This window comes from Phocoena sinus, chromosome 14 (genome assembly GCF_008692025.1).
Source record: "Phocoena sinus isolate mPhoSin1 chromosome 14, mPhoSin1.pri, whole genome shotgun sequence".
NCBI lineage: Eukaryota > Metazoa > Chordata > Mammalia > Artiodactyla > Phocoenidae > Phocoena > Phocoena sinus.
The window spans coordinates 70,536,933-70,551,813 of record NC_045776.1 but is presented as its reverse complement, the minus strand read 5'-3'; the positions used below and the strand labels follow the sequence as shown (position 1 = coordinate 70,551,813).

Sequence of the window (14,881 nt, the reverse complement as noted above, 5' to 3'; positions counted from 1 at the left end):
CCAAACCCCCGTGCTGTCCCCTCTCTGCTGCCTGACCTTGGATTCAGTCAGGACACAGGCTGTCTACAGGGAGGACGTGCAAACTGGAGGAATGCCAGTTAAGGCCAAATGCCCATGAGGCAGCGATGAGGCCAGCAGGAGGGATGTGAGAGGTTTCTCCACACCATGGGGCCCAAGGATCCTAAGGGCACCCCACTGAGGAACAGTGAGTGCTGGGACAGTCAGGGGCCTTCAGGATGAAGATGGCCCCTCTCCTCAGCCCTGCAAGATCAGGCCTCTTCCCACCTTGGCCGCCCAGCCCAGGCCCTGCCCCACCACAGCCCACCCTGTAGCTGCATTAACCTGTGTGCAGGTCTTCTTACCGCGACATTGCCTTGTACCTGGTCCCCTTCTCTTTGGAACCCTCCTCCCAACCCAGTTTCCCAGGCGAATTTCTCCTCATCCCTGAGGACTTTGCCTCTTCCCAGGAGCCTTCCTGGATGGTCCAGGCTGGGGTAGGTCCCCTCCCTGATACTACCCCTTAGAGCAGCCCTTGGCACCAAGCACATGCTTGATCAATATTTGTTGAATGCGTGGATGGATGGATGGATGCTGGACCCTGCCAAACCACCTTCCTGTCCTTGTTTTTTTTTCACCAGGGCCACTGAGAGTTGCCTCTGTCTGCCTCCCCCAGGGCTCAACTGACCACATCAGTGAACCCAGCATGCCCCTGGTCCTGGCAGCTGGACGGCTGATGCATGCAAAGCGGGCATCTCCTTGCTCAACCGCCTGACCACCCTGGCGCAGCCGAATCTGAAAGCTGATGACATTATTGTGCGGAGACACAATGTCTGTGGGCATTTGCTGACCTGGGCTTTGGTACGGGCTTAATCCAGCATTCTCGCCCCGCTTTCTGCAGGGACGCAGCGGTCACCCGCCTTGGCACCGGCACTGCTGGGGAAGGTATAAATGCCACCTCCCGGCAGCCGGCTCCACGGGCACTCTTGGGCTGGTGTCACTGGTAAGAATGCCTCTATCGCTTGTCTTGCCTTTTGCTCTCATCCTCCTCCCTGATGGAAAGTGTGGGAGACCCGGGTTCAAATCCAGAGGCTATCACTTTCTGACAAGGTGACTCGGGGCAAAGACCTCAAGGTGCTGAGCCTCGGTTTTCTTTTCTGTTAAATGGGAAGGGGGTCATAAAACCTCCTTTGCTGTGGGGCTCAGAGATACATAGGTGAGTGGTCTAGCACAGTGCCTGGCACAGTATGTAATTTGGTGATGCTCTTTATTAGTATTAAACCGTCCATCGGCATCCTCGTTTTGCCAGTGGAGGAGAATATAGCTGAGGGTTTGCAGGTGGAAGGAGTAAAACCACAGGAGGTTCAGCTTCATTTCTAGGGCGGTGAGTCAGCTCTCTCCATATCCACAAACGCTCCCGGGCACCGGCTCTGTGTCCCACCTTGGGACGGCTAGGAAGCAGCCCCCCTCTCGGGGAGCTCCCAGCAACAGGTGACTCCAAAGGCACTAAAACTGGGTGGAAAGGACCCTAATAATGCCGTAATTGGTGCCGTGTACTGAGCACTGAGGGGGTTCTGGGACGGCTGCCAAGTGCTTGAGCTCTTCTGTGTTATATGATTGGGTCATCACAACCTGTTCATAGCTATGACCAGGCACCATCCTGTCCCCATTTTACAGAACAGGAAATTGAGGCACAGAGGGGATGACCTTCCCAGGGCCTTGATGCTGGTAAGCAGCGGAGGAAGCGCCTGAGTTGAACCACCTGAGCTTAACCTTTAGTCTGAGGATGTTGCTGGGGCTGTAATGGGGCATCTTGGGCACAGTGACAGACCCAGAGGGCTGGTTTCTTAGGGGAGAAGGGCAGGTTTGGCTCCCAAGCTGCTTTAGTTGAACGTCCTCTTTTGGGGGAACATCCTGGCCTGGCCTCTGTTGTGGAAGGAGCTTCTGGAAGCCGGATGTTATCTCTGGAGAAGGAGACAGGTTCCTCCTCTACACTGGGAAAACACAGGCTGTGTTCTCTGCCCATCCTGTGGGAAGGGAGAAGAAACTGACACCCTTCCAGAATTTTCTGACGTTCTTGGCTGCTAAGAAGCTCTCCCTGCGGCTGACCACAGTGCCTGAACTTCCATAACACTCACGTCGTTGCTTTCTTGAGGCAGGAGTTCCATCACAGCCTTGTGTACTATTTGGGTGGTGGAGGGGAGAATAAGGCCAATGGTGGAAAGGAGCATTCTGGCTACTGGATGTGGGGTGGGGGGCAGGAGTCAAGGAGGAAGTTGGGGATGAGGGGCAGGGGCCCAGGGGACTTTGTGAGATGGCAGATTGGGAGCTAAAACCCGTCCAGGCACAGCCAGTGCGTGGGGTTTGTCTGCCCACATTATTTTCTTTGAATCAAGAAATTTCTGCGTAATATCAATCGATGCATAAGAAAGTTATGCATAAATTATCTGGGGCCAAATGGGTCCCCACTCATACTCTAGTGTCTCACTTTATTTTTTAGTAGAACTCATTTCTCTGTCCCCCCTCGGAGCCGGCCTGGACACAAAGGAGCGAAGCTAAGGATGGACGTTCAGGCAGCCGCTGGCCGTCCCCACTGCCCTAGGACAACCTGAAATCAGGGAGACAGAAAACAGGATGTGGGGCTGGAGTGATGTGGCCCCGGGACACGCCGCCACCACCAACCCTGTCCCCCCAGTGAGGGAACCGAGGGCCCAGAGAGAGGTCCTCACTGCTGCTTCCCCTATGTCTTGCCTTCCAGGTCATTCCTGCACCGGACCGCCGACCATGGCCTCAGACCACCAGACCCCAGCGGGCAAACCTCAGCCCCTCAACCCCAAGGTGGGTACCACGTGGGAGGAAGGGGTGGCAAGCACGGTGCCTCTCGGTTTCCCTGCTGTAAAGTGGGGTTGGTGCCTTCCTTTCTGGGGCTTCCCCTCTCTGGGCCACAGTCTCCCCAGCTTGCACACTGGAGGGGGTGCTGATTCAGAAGGCCCCTCCCCAGCCCACGACTAGCATCCTTCTGGCTTTGGAGACTTAATTTTCTCTGCCGTTCCCTTTACCCCATTGCCCAGGGTGGGTCCCCAAAGCCGAGGCAGACCCTCGGTCCAGTCTGAGAGGGGGCTTGTGAATGGGGGGTGGGGTGGGAATCCTGACTCCACACCTGCTGTGTGACCTTGGCCAGTCACTTGACCTCTCTGAGCCTCAGGTCCCTCCTTCAAAAAATGGGGAGCATTGGACTCATGGCATAAGGTAATTGTGAAGAGGCAAAGAAAACAGGCTCAGGGCTTCCCCGGTGGCGCAATTGTTGAGAGTCTGCCTGCCAATGCAGGGGACACGGGTTCATGCCCCGGTCCGGGAAGATCCCACATGCCGCGGAGCGGCTGGGCCCGAGAGCCATGGCCGCTGAGCCCGCGTGTCCGGAGCCTGTGCTCCGCAACCGGAGAGGCCACAGCAGTGAGAGGCCCGCGTACCACAAAAAAAAAAAACCAAAAACAAAATCAAAGAAAACAGGCTCAGCCTAATGCTTGTCCACCTAACGCCAGCCTTCTTTGTTTTTTCCTCCTAAGGGCGGTGGGATCTTATCCCAATGTCAGGGGCTTGTCACACTGAATCTGCCCTCAAACTTCTACCAGCAACAGTCCACCAGGCTGCCCTCCTGTTTCCCTCTGCCTCAGAGGCCCCAGGCATAGATTCCGTCCTGGAACTGCCTTTTTGTCTGATTTGGGCCCCCACCCCAGTTCACCCCAATTCTGTCCCTTAAGAGGCTTACTTTCTAGAAGAAAGACAATAAATAAACTAATATATAACTTCAAGGAGTGAAAAGTGTTAGGAAGAAACAAGAGTGGGTTCTTTAGGGTCAGGGTGGACGAGGAACGTGTTAGCTAAGGTGGTCAGGGAGGACTTCTCTGAGGAGGTGACATTGAACAGAGCCCCCAGTCAAGTGAGGCAGTAGTGAACGTTGGGGAATGGGGGGTAGGGGAGAGCATTCTCGGCAAAGGGCACAGTGAGTGCAAAGGCCCAGGGGTTGGAGTGAGATGGGTAAGTTTGAGCAGCAAGAAGCCCAGTGCGATGTGGCTTGGAGCAGCGCTGTCCAACCGATTTCAAATGGGAGCCACTTACGGACTTTAACGCTTCCTAGTAGCCGCGTTAACAAATAAAAAGAAACGGGAAATTAATTTTCATATATTTTATTAAGCCCAATATATCCTAATGTACAGTCAGTAGAAAAATTATTAGAGAACTATTTTACATTCTTTTTTTCGTACTGTATCTTCAACATCTGATGTGTATTTGATACCCACAGCACATTTTAATTCAGATTAGTTGCCCATGTTCAGTAGACATCTAGCAGTTGCTGAATTGGACGGTGCAGGTTGAAAGGATTAGGTAATATGTAAATCTTTAGCGTCCATTGGTTGATACATACAACAACAATAATAATACTGAGCTCCTGGGCTCTGAGGCCTTGCAAATGCATGGGGAGTCTGACCTGCCTTGCCCTCCTTGCCCCTGTAAGCCCTTGTCCCCCGGGCCAGTGTCATAATCCACTAGCCCCTGACTCCCAGCTTCTTGATTCTTCTCAATAAGCCTGCAGAATAGGCATGAGTCCCCATTTTACAGATGGGGCAGCTGAGGCTCAGAGCAATCGCGTGGCTTCCTCAGGTTGCACGGCTGGATGCAACAGAGGCGACGTAGGAGCCCTGTTCTTCTCCTGACCCATCTGTGGTCTTGTCAGTGATCGTAAAGGCCGAACTGAGCCCATGGAATTTCACTGTGAACCTTGCTGGGCCTCCCTCCCCTGGCTTTGTCTGGCTAATCCCCGGCCTGGGAGAGAGGGGCGTGTTTACCCAGCCAGTGCTGACCGCCTGGATTGGGCAGCTGCTCCCCCTGGAGGCCCACTTCCCTGAACCCCGCCCCCCTTCATCCAGAGGCAGTCCCCTGGGGCAAGTGTGGCTGGCAAACGTCTGCCCCCAAGTTCTGTCTGGAATCCTGACAGGAGGCAGCTGCCCCCCTCCCCCACCTCTTAGCACTTGGCTGTGAGGCCGGAGCAGCCCTTTCAGTTTTGCTGATCTTCCCTTTTCCTGATGGGGATCCTGCCTCCTGCCGGCCCTTCCCTGGGCTGCTGAGAGGCAGGTGAGGCAAGGGGAGTGAAGTCCTCTTAAGAAGTATCCAGAGGGGGAGGAAAGCCTGCAAAACCTGTGGGGGCTTGAGAAAAGGGCACAGGTATGCGTAGTCTTATGGGTGAAACGGGGGTGGAGGGTGGATACGGCAGCACTGGTCCAGCTCTGATGGGGGCAGGAGAAGCTTAAGCAGCATGGTCTAGCATCTTGCTACCCCTACTCTGGTCCACAGACCAGCGGTACCAAAATGCTGCTCTACAGGAAACAGCATCCGACGAGCTTGGGCTCTGATTTCAGCTCTGCCACTTACCCACTTGGGATCCTTAGCATGTCCCTTAATATAATTATGCCTCCCACACCCAGAGCAAATATGGTGTGCTAGCCATTACGCTCCTCTGAATCCTTCCAGCAACCCCATGATGTAGGTTCTGTCTTTATTTCCCATTTTACAGATGGGGAAACCGAGGCTCAGACAGGTGACATACTGGCTCAAGGTCTCACAGCTGGTAACTGGAGCCAAGACTGTCAGACTTTATATTTGGTTCATGATTGCCGAGTGTGGAACCCTTCAGCATCCTCCAAGGCTCTCTGAGTCCCCTCCCTACGCCCACTCACCCCTACTGCCCTGTTCTCCCTCCTCCCCATCGGGACGGGGGTCTGACTCTCTCCTCCTGTTGCAGATCATCATCTTTGAGCAGGAAAACTTCCAGGGCCACTCACATGAGCTCAATGGGCCCTGCCCCAACCTGAAGGAGACCGGTGTGGAGAAGGCAGGCTCTGTCCTGGTGCAGGCTGGACCGTAAGTACCTGGGGGGTCTCACTTGGTCAGGGGTTGCCAGGGTGAGGCAATCAGGCTGTAGAGCGAGCTGGAGGGATCCGCTCTCACTGAGCTCCTAGACTGTGCAATTAGGGGACCAGGATTTGGGGTCTTGGCAGCCTGTGGAGAGAGCTTGTGGTCTGAGGTCAGATAGAGCTGGGTTTCAAATCCTGGTTCCACCACTTCTGTGCTGTGTGATGTTGGACCAGGAACCTCTCTCTCTGAGCCTCGGTTTTCTCCTCTGTAGGATGAGGATAACCATGTCCTCCTGGGGATGATGGGATGGAGCTCATGTGAAAAGCCTGACACCAAGGTCATCCACTTCCTTGAGGCAGGGGGACAGACACAGTGACTCCCGTGGACCTTTTTAGAGCTGCCAATCTCTGGCTCTGGGAGTGTCCTCGCTCTCCTGGGAGGTTTAAAGCTGGATACCCCAGCTCTACAACCACCGCTCCCTTCCCGGGACCTGGGGATACTTGGTTTTCGCAGATATGCTGACACATTGAGGGACCAGCAGGCTTGGGACCCCTGGCCCAAGAGAGAAGGGGAGGTGACTGGTCAGGTCTGACTCTGCCGCGCTCAGGTGACGTAGTTGAGCACGGCCTGCAGGGGCCTCTCCTTGTGGTTCCCTGACTGTTCCTTCTCTCCAAGAGCCTCCGGAATCAGGGGTGGCCACCAGTGACCCCCAACAACAGGTCAGTGAGTCTAGTGTGGGTCCTGGATGACCCGCACCACACCTCAAGGTTCACCAGGAATTCTGCAGTGTGTGATGACCCTAATTGAATCAGAGCCTGCTGGTGTGGAGAACACGGCCAAAGGAATGGCCCTGCCCGCCCCACTTAGCTGATGCGCTCAGATCATCAGTGTGCCTGAGAGCGTGCCTTCCTGGACGGCTGAAGTTTTGTCAACTGAAGCACCACATCTGATTTTTCAGTTGTCTTTTTTTTTAGTATTTGGATGGAAGAATTTCTCAAATAGACCTTACATTCCTCCTCTGCTTTCTTTTAAAAAATATAGCTTTGATATTTTTATTAATTATTGTTTATTGTTTAAAATTAAGGAGCAATGGTTTAGTGCAAAAAAAACCATACGACTCTAATCTTACCACTCAGAGGAACCATTAAGATTTTCATATAAACTTATATTTTTCTCTGTATATATTTCATCAAATATATATTAGATATATACTTAATCAAAAGTCAGATCATGCTTTACATACTGTTTTATAACTCATTTTGAAAACTTTTATCTCAAATTCTCTCCATGTCATTAAGTAGCATTTTATGTCAATGCTTTTCAGAGAGTTTTTTGGAGGTAAATCTGTATCAGAATCACAGAAGGTGGGGAGGCTTTGAAGTGCAGATTTTTTTTTTTTTAAATGCTTGGCTTTTTTTGTTTGTTTATTTATTTATTTTTGGCTGTGTTGGGTCTTCGTTTCTGTGCGAGGGCTTTCTCTAGTTGTGGCAAGCGGGGGCCACTCTTCATCGCGGTGCGCGAGCCTCTCACTATCGCGGCCTCTCTTGTTGCGGAGCACAGGCTCCAGACGCGCAGGCTCAGTAGTTGTGGCTCACGGGCCCAGCCGCTCCGTGGCATGTGGGATCTTCCCAGACCAGGGCTCGAACCCGTGTCCCTTGCATTAGCAGGCAGATTCTCAACCACTGCGCCGCCAGGGAAGCCCCCGAAGTGCAGATTCTTGGGTCCCAGCCCTGGCCCAGTGAATCAAACTCTTGGGCCTGGAGCCCAGGCATCTGCATTTCACAAACCCACTACCTTGTGATATTTCTGCACAGTTAAGTTTGAGAACCCCTGTCCTACTTCATTGTTTTTCATACCTTTGTAACATTTCATTACGGGATACGATATAATTTACTCAACCAGGCCCTGCCCGTTGGATGCGTAAGTTGTTTTGATTATTTGATATTATAAACAACACCGTGATGGACATCGTTACCCGTGTATCTGTGAGCTCTTTGACAACTGTTTTCTAAGGACACGTTGTCTAAAGCTGAAGTGCCAGATCAAGAGGGCAGCCTCTGCTAAAAGCAGCAAGAAACACCATCTCTCCTTCCGTTAAGGACTTAGATTACTGTTCCAAAGAGTTGTCACTGTGGCAGGCTGAACTGTCTGCCTCTGCGATGAACGCCCCAGAATGCCAGGCATCACGAAGTCGGTGCCACCTTTTTCTTATTGTCCCCTTTCCTCTATTAGCCATGCCCCACCGGCAGGTAACCCTTCCCTTTAAGGATTTTCTCATCTACCGTGGATCTAAGACTGTTAGAGTTTTGTGTAGCGTAGGAGTCCAGAGACCACCATCAAGAGCCAAAGAGGAAAGAGACCCAGAGAGAAGGGGTTGGTATGAGCAAGGTACGTGAGCTTTAGATACAGGGATGTTCTGCAGTCCGTTCTCGGTGGTAAAAGCTGATTGGGCACATTTCTTCCCAACTCCATGTTCACTGATATCACACTGAGAGCTTGGCACTGGCCATGGTGGGAGTATTTACACCATGGAAATTAGCAGATGCTACAAACAGGATTTGTTTTGTTTTTCAGAGCTGGCTTTTAATTTACCAGCATACCATTGGCCTTGGGACATGGGTTCTATACATCTGTGTTTGTTGCTATGCCATCTTTTAGGCTTCCTCCTTATTTCTTGGTTACGTTCCAGATGATTGAAGTCAGCACCGTGCTGGGTTCTGGATAACTGAGGTGATGCTTCTCTTAGATTTGCTGTGCTTGGATTTAAATGAGGCTGCTACTCATTTTTTTTTTTTTTCTTTTGTGGTACGCAGGCCTCTCACTGTTGTGGCCTCTCCCGCTGCGGAGCACAGGCTCCGGACGTGCAGGCTCAGCGGCCATGGCTCACGGGCCTAGCCGGTCCGCAACATGTGAGATCTTCCCGGACCGGGGCACGAACCCGTGTCCCCTGCATCGGCAGGCGGACTCCCAACCACTGCGCCACCAGGGAAGCCCTGCTACTCATTTTGATGAGCTGGGCAACTATGAGCTCTGGGGCCCAAACGAGTAGCCAGCGTCCCACCAGAGGAAGCCTGGAGTGAGCCTGACTTGCCCTCTCTCTCTCTGTCTCCACTGCAGCTGGGTGGGCTACGAGCAAGCCAACTGCAAAGGGGAGCAGTTTGTGTTTGAGAAGGGTGAGTACCCCCGCTGGGACTCATGGACCAGCAGCCGGAGGACAGACTCCCTCAGCTCCCTGAGGCCCATCAAAGTGGTAAGCCCCTGACCCTCTTCTTCTTCCTCTCTTTGCCCGCCTGGAGCCAGCGGTCTGGGGACCAGGAAGGAGCCTTTACCTCTGGTATCGTGCCCCTTCTGACTGGCGGGAGACTTCCTGGCTGTGTGACCTCACATAAGTCACTTCATTTGCCTGAGCCTCAGTTTCCTCACCTGTAAGATGGGGATATTATTATCTACTGTCCTGAGATACCAACGGGCTTAGCCTGAGAACTGCCACATCTTATGACTTCAGGGGCTTCATTCAAGATGCTCCAGGGGGCGCTGTTCATATTCTCTTCTATGTGGATGGTGCTGTCCAGGGCTGTGTGATTTCTGTCACAAAGCAATCGTTCCATAAATGATTGCCACCATAAACATTCAAAGAAATTCTGGGTTTCGGGCTGGAGGAGAATGCAGTTTAGCTCTTGTTCACGACTCATGCCAGTGTAACCTTTCAGAGCTTCTCTGATCCCGATTACTAGTGTGTGAACTCTCTGGAGGGCAGAGGGCCCAGTGATGCTCAGTTATACTCCCAAACCTCCCCAGCCCAGTCTAGTTCTCCCCAGAGCTAGATGGAAAATCGGAGAACGTTGGACTTGGCATTCCACAGACCTGGGTTCCTCTGCTGGCTCTGGCACTTCCGGCTCTGTGACCTTGACCAAGTCACTTTACCTCTCTAAGCCTCAGTTTTCTTATCCACCAAACAGCATAAAAGTAGTTTAAAGGATGAAAGGAGATGACTAAGAAAAATGTCACAGGAACAGGAGGATGGGAAGATATGTGGAGATGAAGGAAAGCCAAAATATTTCAAGTGTCTGCTAGAGGCGTGATAAGCCTCTGTGTGTGTGCATGTATCATGGCTGCCATTTAGTTTTTAAAAGGGGAGTTGAGGCGTTGGGAGGGAAAATGCCGTTTCAGAATCAAATAGTCCCCAAAGGGTAGAATCTGGAGTGTCTGTTACGTGAAAATAGCCCAGTAGGATCTTAATGAACAAACCCTGTTGGATGCCGTTGCCATAGACACTTACGTGGTGGGGTTCTTGGGCCAGAGGGCTGCAGGTGGAGCCTGCTGGTCCCAACTCCAGGGCACCCTGGGCGCTCTCACCCACGCTTGCTTTCCCCTACTCCCTGTCCACAGGACAGCCAGGAGCATAAGATCATCCTCTATGAGAACCCCAACTTCACAGGGAAGAAGATGGAGGTGATAGACGATGATGTGCCCAGCTTCCACGCCCACGGCTACCAGGAGAAGGTGTCTTCTGTGCGGGTGCAGAGTGGCACGTGAGTGCACAGCCAGCCCTGGCTCGCCCCGCCCCAGGAGCCCAGAGCCTGGGCTGCTAAGTCCTGCTCCGTCCTGAACTCTGGGGATCTTATACATTCCTGATCTCAGTCTTCTCATTGGAAAATGGGCGTTGAAATCATCAGCCTACACATGGCTTTCAGCCCCTGAAGTTCCATCCTGATCTGCCTTTCGGGCAACACCCTACCTCTGGAGGAGAGAAACCTTGGCCTTAACCTCAGCCCCAAAGAGCAGGACAGTAAATGGTGGGTGGGGGGAAGGAAGATAGCAGGGTAAGGCAGAGGTGGGGAGGGTGTAGGGGGAGCAGAAGCTGGGAGTGAGTTGAGTGGTCTTAACAGAAACACAGCTGGGAGAGGCAGCTGGGAGAGGCAGCTGGGAGAGGCAGGAAGTCCAGCCAGTGCAGGCCTTTGACTGCATGAGTTCCTGAGATTGGAAATAGGAAGGATCCTTCTCCACCAAGTTAAACTTCGGCACATAAACCTCAGCCATCAGCATTGGGGAATTTCTCAATGTGAAAACTTTGGTTTCCGTGGGGAGTCTGACGATGGGCTTTGGGCAGTGGTGTGCTGGAGTCAGCTTGTACCAGCTTGCAAAAGCTGACTTAACTTTTCAGAATCTACGTGAGCTGGTTATTTAATCATTGGTAACTTGAAGTGAGCCATCATGAAGTATTTACACCTCAGAAATTGGAAAATGTTACAAATCAAGACTCCCCCCGCCCCCCCCGCCCAAGAGAGCTAGTTTACCAACACATACTGGCTTTCTGGGGCTTGCCAAACTCTTAGAGCGTGCAAAGTTCTGTATTCACGTTCCCCTCCATTTACTCGTTTATTCATTCATTGATTCAATTTGTCGAGTGATGTCATATGCCAGGCACCGTGTTAAGTCATCAGTAAGTCAAGGTGGGTTAAACAGACCTGGCCTCTGCCTTGTGTAGCTAGCAGTCTGGTTGCGGACAACTGTTAATAGTTTAGGAATCCGCACGAATCTGGCCTCCTTCCCCGAGGAAGGCACTCTTGAGCTGAGATCTCAAGAAAGTAGGTATTATAGAGGTAAAGAGAAGGAGGGACATCCCAGACGGTGAGAACAGCACATGCAAAGGTCCTGTGGTGGGAGGGGCCTGGTGAGTCTGATGGGCTCTACAAGGGACGGAGTGGCTGTGCTGCAGAGATATAGGGGCCCAAGTCTGAGAAGCAGAGCTAGAGGTGTCCACAGGGGCTGGATGGGCAGGTCCATGTGGGCCAGGACTGTGATGCTTTCTGGGGAGAAGACTGTAATGGTCATCAGGTACTCAGAGTGAGTGACCCCTAAATGGTGATGGCTTCAAAGGGTGGAGGGATCATGGAGGGCTCCTGGGACCTAGGCTGCTGTCCTTTGGCCTTGCCAGGGGTTAGGTTAAGAGGCCTGTCTTCTTCTAAGCTTAAGTGAGCTTGAGATCACCCCTTCCTCTGAACCCAGTGTCAGGCCTTCAGTTGAAAGTTGCTTCTGGAGATAGTGAGCTCCCCATCAAGGGAAGGAAGATAGCAGAGGCTGGTCCCAGGAAGGGTGGGGGTGTACCTGCTCAACACCCACTTAGTGTGAAATGATTGGGAGGCCCAACCCTTCCTAGTGGCTAAACAATTCCCTCCCTGTCTCTCCATCTGCATCTCCTGTCTCCCCACGTCCCCTCTTCCCACCTCTGGCCCTGCAGGTGGGTCGGCTACCAGTACCCCGGCTACCGCGGGCTGCAGTACCTGCTGGAGAAGGGTGATTACAAGGACAGCGGCGACTTCGGGGCCCCACAGCCCCAGGTGCAGTCCGTGCGCCGCATCCGTGACATGCAGTGGCACCAGCGAGGCACCTTCCACCCCTCCAACTAGTGCCCCCCATTTCCTCCTTCCCAGGGGCCTGGCCAGCTGCCCAGGATCCCACCAGACATCCTGGCGAGTGAATAAAGTGTGACTTGCAACCTGTCCGCAGCAGTGTCTTTTATCCCCCGTGGGAGCCGGGGTGCTGCGTGTAGTGTGTGCGCGCGCGTGCACTTGTATGAAAGACAGAGACACAGAAAGACGAGAGAACCAGAAAGTGACTGGGTGAGGGGTGGGCAACCTCTTCAAGAATTTTCAGCTCTGCAGCTGCTTAGCTGTGTGACCTTGGGCACATTGTCCAACCTCTCTGAGCCTCCACCTGACTTACAACCCTCTTTACCCCCATGAGCGGCTGGCTTGGCTGATCTCTCAGTCCTTCTCGTGTGGTTGCTGAGCAGTCACTCAAGGGCACGTGATGGATGCTCCAGCCCTTAAAAATGTATCCACTGCCTGCCATTCCCACAGAATTGCCTTATCACCTTGAACCTGGGAGTTTTCTTAGATCTGCCCAGCAGAGCCCCAAACCCTGCCATCCCCACTCCATCCCGGAGAGAGGTCACAATGACCTGTTTGTAGGTTTGTGTGTTCCTTGGTTCCTTTGTTCACAACTTGATTGGGGTTGTCACTTAGCATACCAACTGGGGGCTGGGTTTTTGCATCCGACTGGCCTGGATCCTAATGGCTGTTCTGGAGGCTTGGCCAGTGATGGGGCCTCAGAACCTTAATGCTTCCACTTGGAAAAATAGGGAAAAAATAGTGCCTCCTTCACAGGGTTACAGCAAGGACAACATGAGATAGCCCAGGTGTTCTCTATATAAATGTTAATCACTGGTTGGTTTTCTGTAGTGCAAATATCCCCTCCCAGAGAGCAGCTTCTTTTTACTTTGTCTTTGGTATCTTTTGATGCAGTGGTTTTAAATTTTGATGCAGTCTAACATCAGTCTGTTCCTTTATGGTTTGTATCTGCCATGTCTTCTTTAAGAGATTTCTTTCTCACCCCACTTCTCACAAATATGTTCTCCAGATTTTTTTTGCCTAAAAGTTTTAAAGTTTTGCATTTCCCACTTAAATTCTCAGTCCTCCTGGAGTTGATTTTTCTGTATAGTGTGTGCCAGGGACCTAATTTCTTTTTTCTCTTTTTTTCCACTTTGAACCACCGTTGTCCCGGGGTAATTTATTGAGAAATCCATTTCCGCCACTGTGGTGCAAAGTTGCCTGTGTGTCCCATAGTAGATTGACACATATGCGTGGGGTCTGTTTATGGGCTCTTTTTTTTTTTTTTTCTGTTCCTTTATTCTATCTGTGTATCTCTGTACTCTTACCATATTATGTTAATAGCCATTGCTGTGTAATGAATCTTGCAGTGCCCTAAATCATTCTTCTTCAAGGACGTTTTATATAGGCTTGACCCTTTATATCTCCGTATAAAATTATTTTCTCAAATCTAGAAAATGGGAAGCCCTATTGAATGAGCTAAAGAGATGAAAATGATTACCGTGAAGGTGGGAACTAATCAGTGCTTAACAAATTTTGCCAGCTTTGATTTGCTCCTTCATTCTTCAGCCAACACTCACTGAGTACCTGTCTTGTTCCTGGAGTGGGCAGAGTAGGGGATACAAAGGAGGAAAGACAAAGCCCCTGCCCCCAGGAAGCTTCTACTCTGGGGGGATGATAATAGCTTAAGAGTAGAAACTTGATGATGATTATGAGTTGAATTATGCCCCCCTCAAAATTCATATGTTGAAGTTCTAACCCCCAATACCTCAGAATTTGACTTTATTTGGAAATAGGATCGTTGCTGAATCAATCAGTTCAATTTATTTGAGGTCATACTGGAGTCGGATGGGTCCCTAATTCAATATGATCGGTGCCCCTATGAAAAGGGGAAATTTGGAGACAGACACACACACAGGGAGAACACCACGTGAAGATGCAGGCAGAGATCAGAGTGATGTAGCAGATGCCATGAAACACCAAAGATTGCCAGGAAACCACCAGAAGCCGAGAGTCATGGAACAGGTTCTCCCTCATATACCCCCAGAAGGAGTCGACCCAGCTGACGCCTTGACCTTGGACTGCTAGCATACAGAATCATGAGAGAATAAATCCCCATTGTTTACGCCATTCTGCTTGTGGTATTTTGTTCTGGCAGCCCTAGGACACTAATACAGAGATGGTAAGATGAAGGGGCCAGCGACGCCAAGGGAAGACAGGAGTTACTGCCTAGGACATCAGGCTAGACTTCCCCCAAAGTGGGAGCGTTCAAAGACGAGCTGGCACTTCCCAGGTGAATCTTGGGGAGAACAATCCCGGTGAAGGGAACAGAGCATGCAAACTTAGGGGAGCAAGAAAGAGCAGGGTATGTTCTAGTATTTCAGGTACAGCATGTACTTCGGAGCCTGGAAGCTTCAGAGGGTTTGCTAAGCACAAGGTCCCGAGAGATTGGAGAAGGATGATGATGATGGTGGTGGTGGTGGTGATGGTGAAGGTGATGGTGGCGATGGTGACGGTCTTGTTGATAACGATGATGATGATGTGTGTTTGTGGTACGTGGCACCAAGAGGGTTTCCAGT

General features: G+C 51.6%; 1 protein-coding gene across 1 annotated transcript; it reads left to right on the top strand.

The window, feature by feature from the left end:
- The first annotated feature begins 979 nt into the window (after window positions 1-979).
- On the top strand, window positions 980-12,413 carry CRYBB2 (crystallin beta B2). The gene is made up of 6 exons (XM_032603191.1): window positions 980-1,000; window positions 2,756-2,835; window positions 5,798-5,916; window positions 9,028-9,160; window positions 10,300-10,442; window positions 12,152-12,413. Exons 2-6 carry the CDS (start codon window positions 2,782-2,784, stop codon window positions 12,318-12,320), a joined length of 618 nt encoding a protein of 205 aa, XP_032459082.1. The 5' UTR covers window positions 980-1,000; window positions 2,756-2,781; the 3' UTR covers window positions 12,321-12,413.
- Window positions 12,414-14,881: the final 2,468 nt, after the last annotated feature.

Excerpts from the sequence above, each read along its gene's own strand:
- CRYBB2 (XM_032603191.1), top strand. The coding sequence starts at position 2,782 with ATGGCCTCAGACCACCAGACCCCAGCGGGCAAACCTCAGCCCCTCAAC. Across the intron at positions 5,917-9,027 it reads GTCCTGGTGCAGGCTGGACC|CTGGGTGGGCTACGAGCAAG; the intron begins GTAAGTACCTGG and ends TCTCCACTGCAG. Across the intron at positions 10,443-12,151 it reads GTGCGGGTGCAGAGTGGCAC|GTGGGTCGGCTACCAGTACC; the intron begins GTGAGTGCACAG and ends CTGGCCCTGCAG.